The sequence below is a fragment of the Myotis brandtii genome, unplaced genomic scaffold (assembly GCF_000412655.1).
Source record: "Myotis brandtii unplaced genomic scaffold, ASM41265v1 C41862917, whole genome shotgun sequence".
In the NCBI taxonomy this organism is placed as follows: domain Eukaryota; kingdom Metazoa; phylum Chordata; class Mammalia; order Chiroptera; family Vespertilionidae; genus Myotis; species Myotis brandtii.
This window is the reverse complement of record NW_005311746.1, coordinates 1-888: the sequence shown is the minus strand read 5'-3', so window position 1 is coordinate 888 and position 888 is coordinate 1. Positions and strand designations below refer to the sequence as shown.

Below are 888 nucleotides of genomic sequence, written 5' to 3'. Positions count from 1 at the left end.
CCTAAAGGTAAGGATTATCATCTCCATTTTACAGAAGGGAAAACTGAGGCCACACGAGCCACCCTGTGCCATGCCCTGCCCCTGCCCTCCCTCGGCACCCTGGGGCCTTAGGCTGCTGCCAGGAGGGTGACCCCGTTGGTTTTCACTCCCAGCCTCTCCCTGTAAACCGGCAAGAACCACAAGCAGGACTTGCGGAGAATGCTGGGCACGGCCGGGGAACTCGGGGTGGCTGGCCACGAGGAAGGCCGGGCAGTTACAGACGAGGCCCGTGGGAAACAAACCAGACACCACATCGTCCTGGTGCTGGGATGGGGCAGCCGGGAAGCCCTGGCCCGGGTCGGCCCTGTCCCTTGTCGCCTGCGTCCCGCCCGCCCGAGCCAGACTTACTCCGCATAGGGCTTCAGGTGCGCTCTCTCGGACCGCTCCAGGAGGTCCAGGAAGTCCCGGTAGCAGTTCTTGGCCATGACCGAGTACCGGGTGGCGCAGCCCAGCTCGGTGACCCTGGCTCTGGGCAGGTAGCCCGCCCAGCCGGGGATCGGGGGCTCCTCCAGCGGCTTCCTCAGGTGTCGGTATTCTGTACAGAGACCCACGCCTCCTGAGGGCTCGGAGAAGCCACCCCTGGGCAGGGCCCCCGGCTGGCTAGCACCCCAACAGTTAGCCCCGGTGAACCCCTAGGCCTGTAGGTGTCCTAATGGCAGCTGCCACTGGCTGGTGGACTCTCTGTGCCAGGCACCTTGGTTGGAGTTACACATACAGCCTCCCATCTCATTCTCTCACAAGCCAGGAGAAGTTGGTGCTATTATTACCTCCACTTTATGGAGGAGGAAACGGAGATTTTAAAGAGGTGAAGAGGCCGGCCGGCGTGGCTCAGTGGTTGAGCATTGACCT

General features: G+C 62.6%; 1 protein-coding gene across 1 annotated transcript; it reads right to left on the bottom strand.

Annotated features, from left to right (window-relative positions):
- Positions 1 to 236: 236 nt before the first annotated feature.
- LOC102252132 (uncharacterized protein C10orf82 homolog) lies at positions 237 to 671 on the bottom strand (the record flags this gene model as incomplete). The annotated part of the gene is made up of 1 exon (XM_005852850.2): positions 237 to 671. A coding segment is annotated over one exon (288 nt), but the record flags the coding sequence as incomplete, so codon positions are not given.
- Positions 672 to 888: the final 217 nt, after the last annotated feature.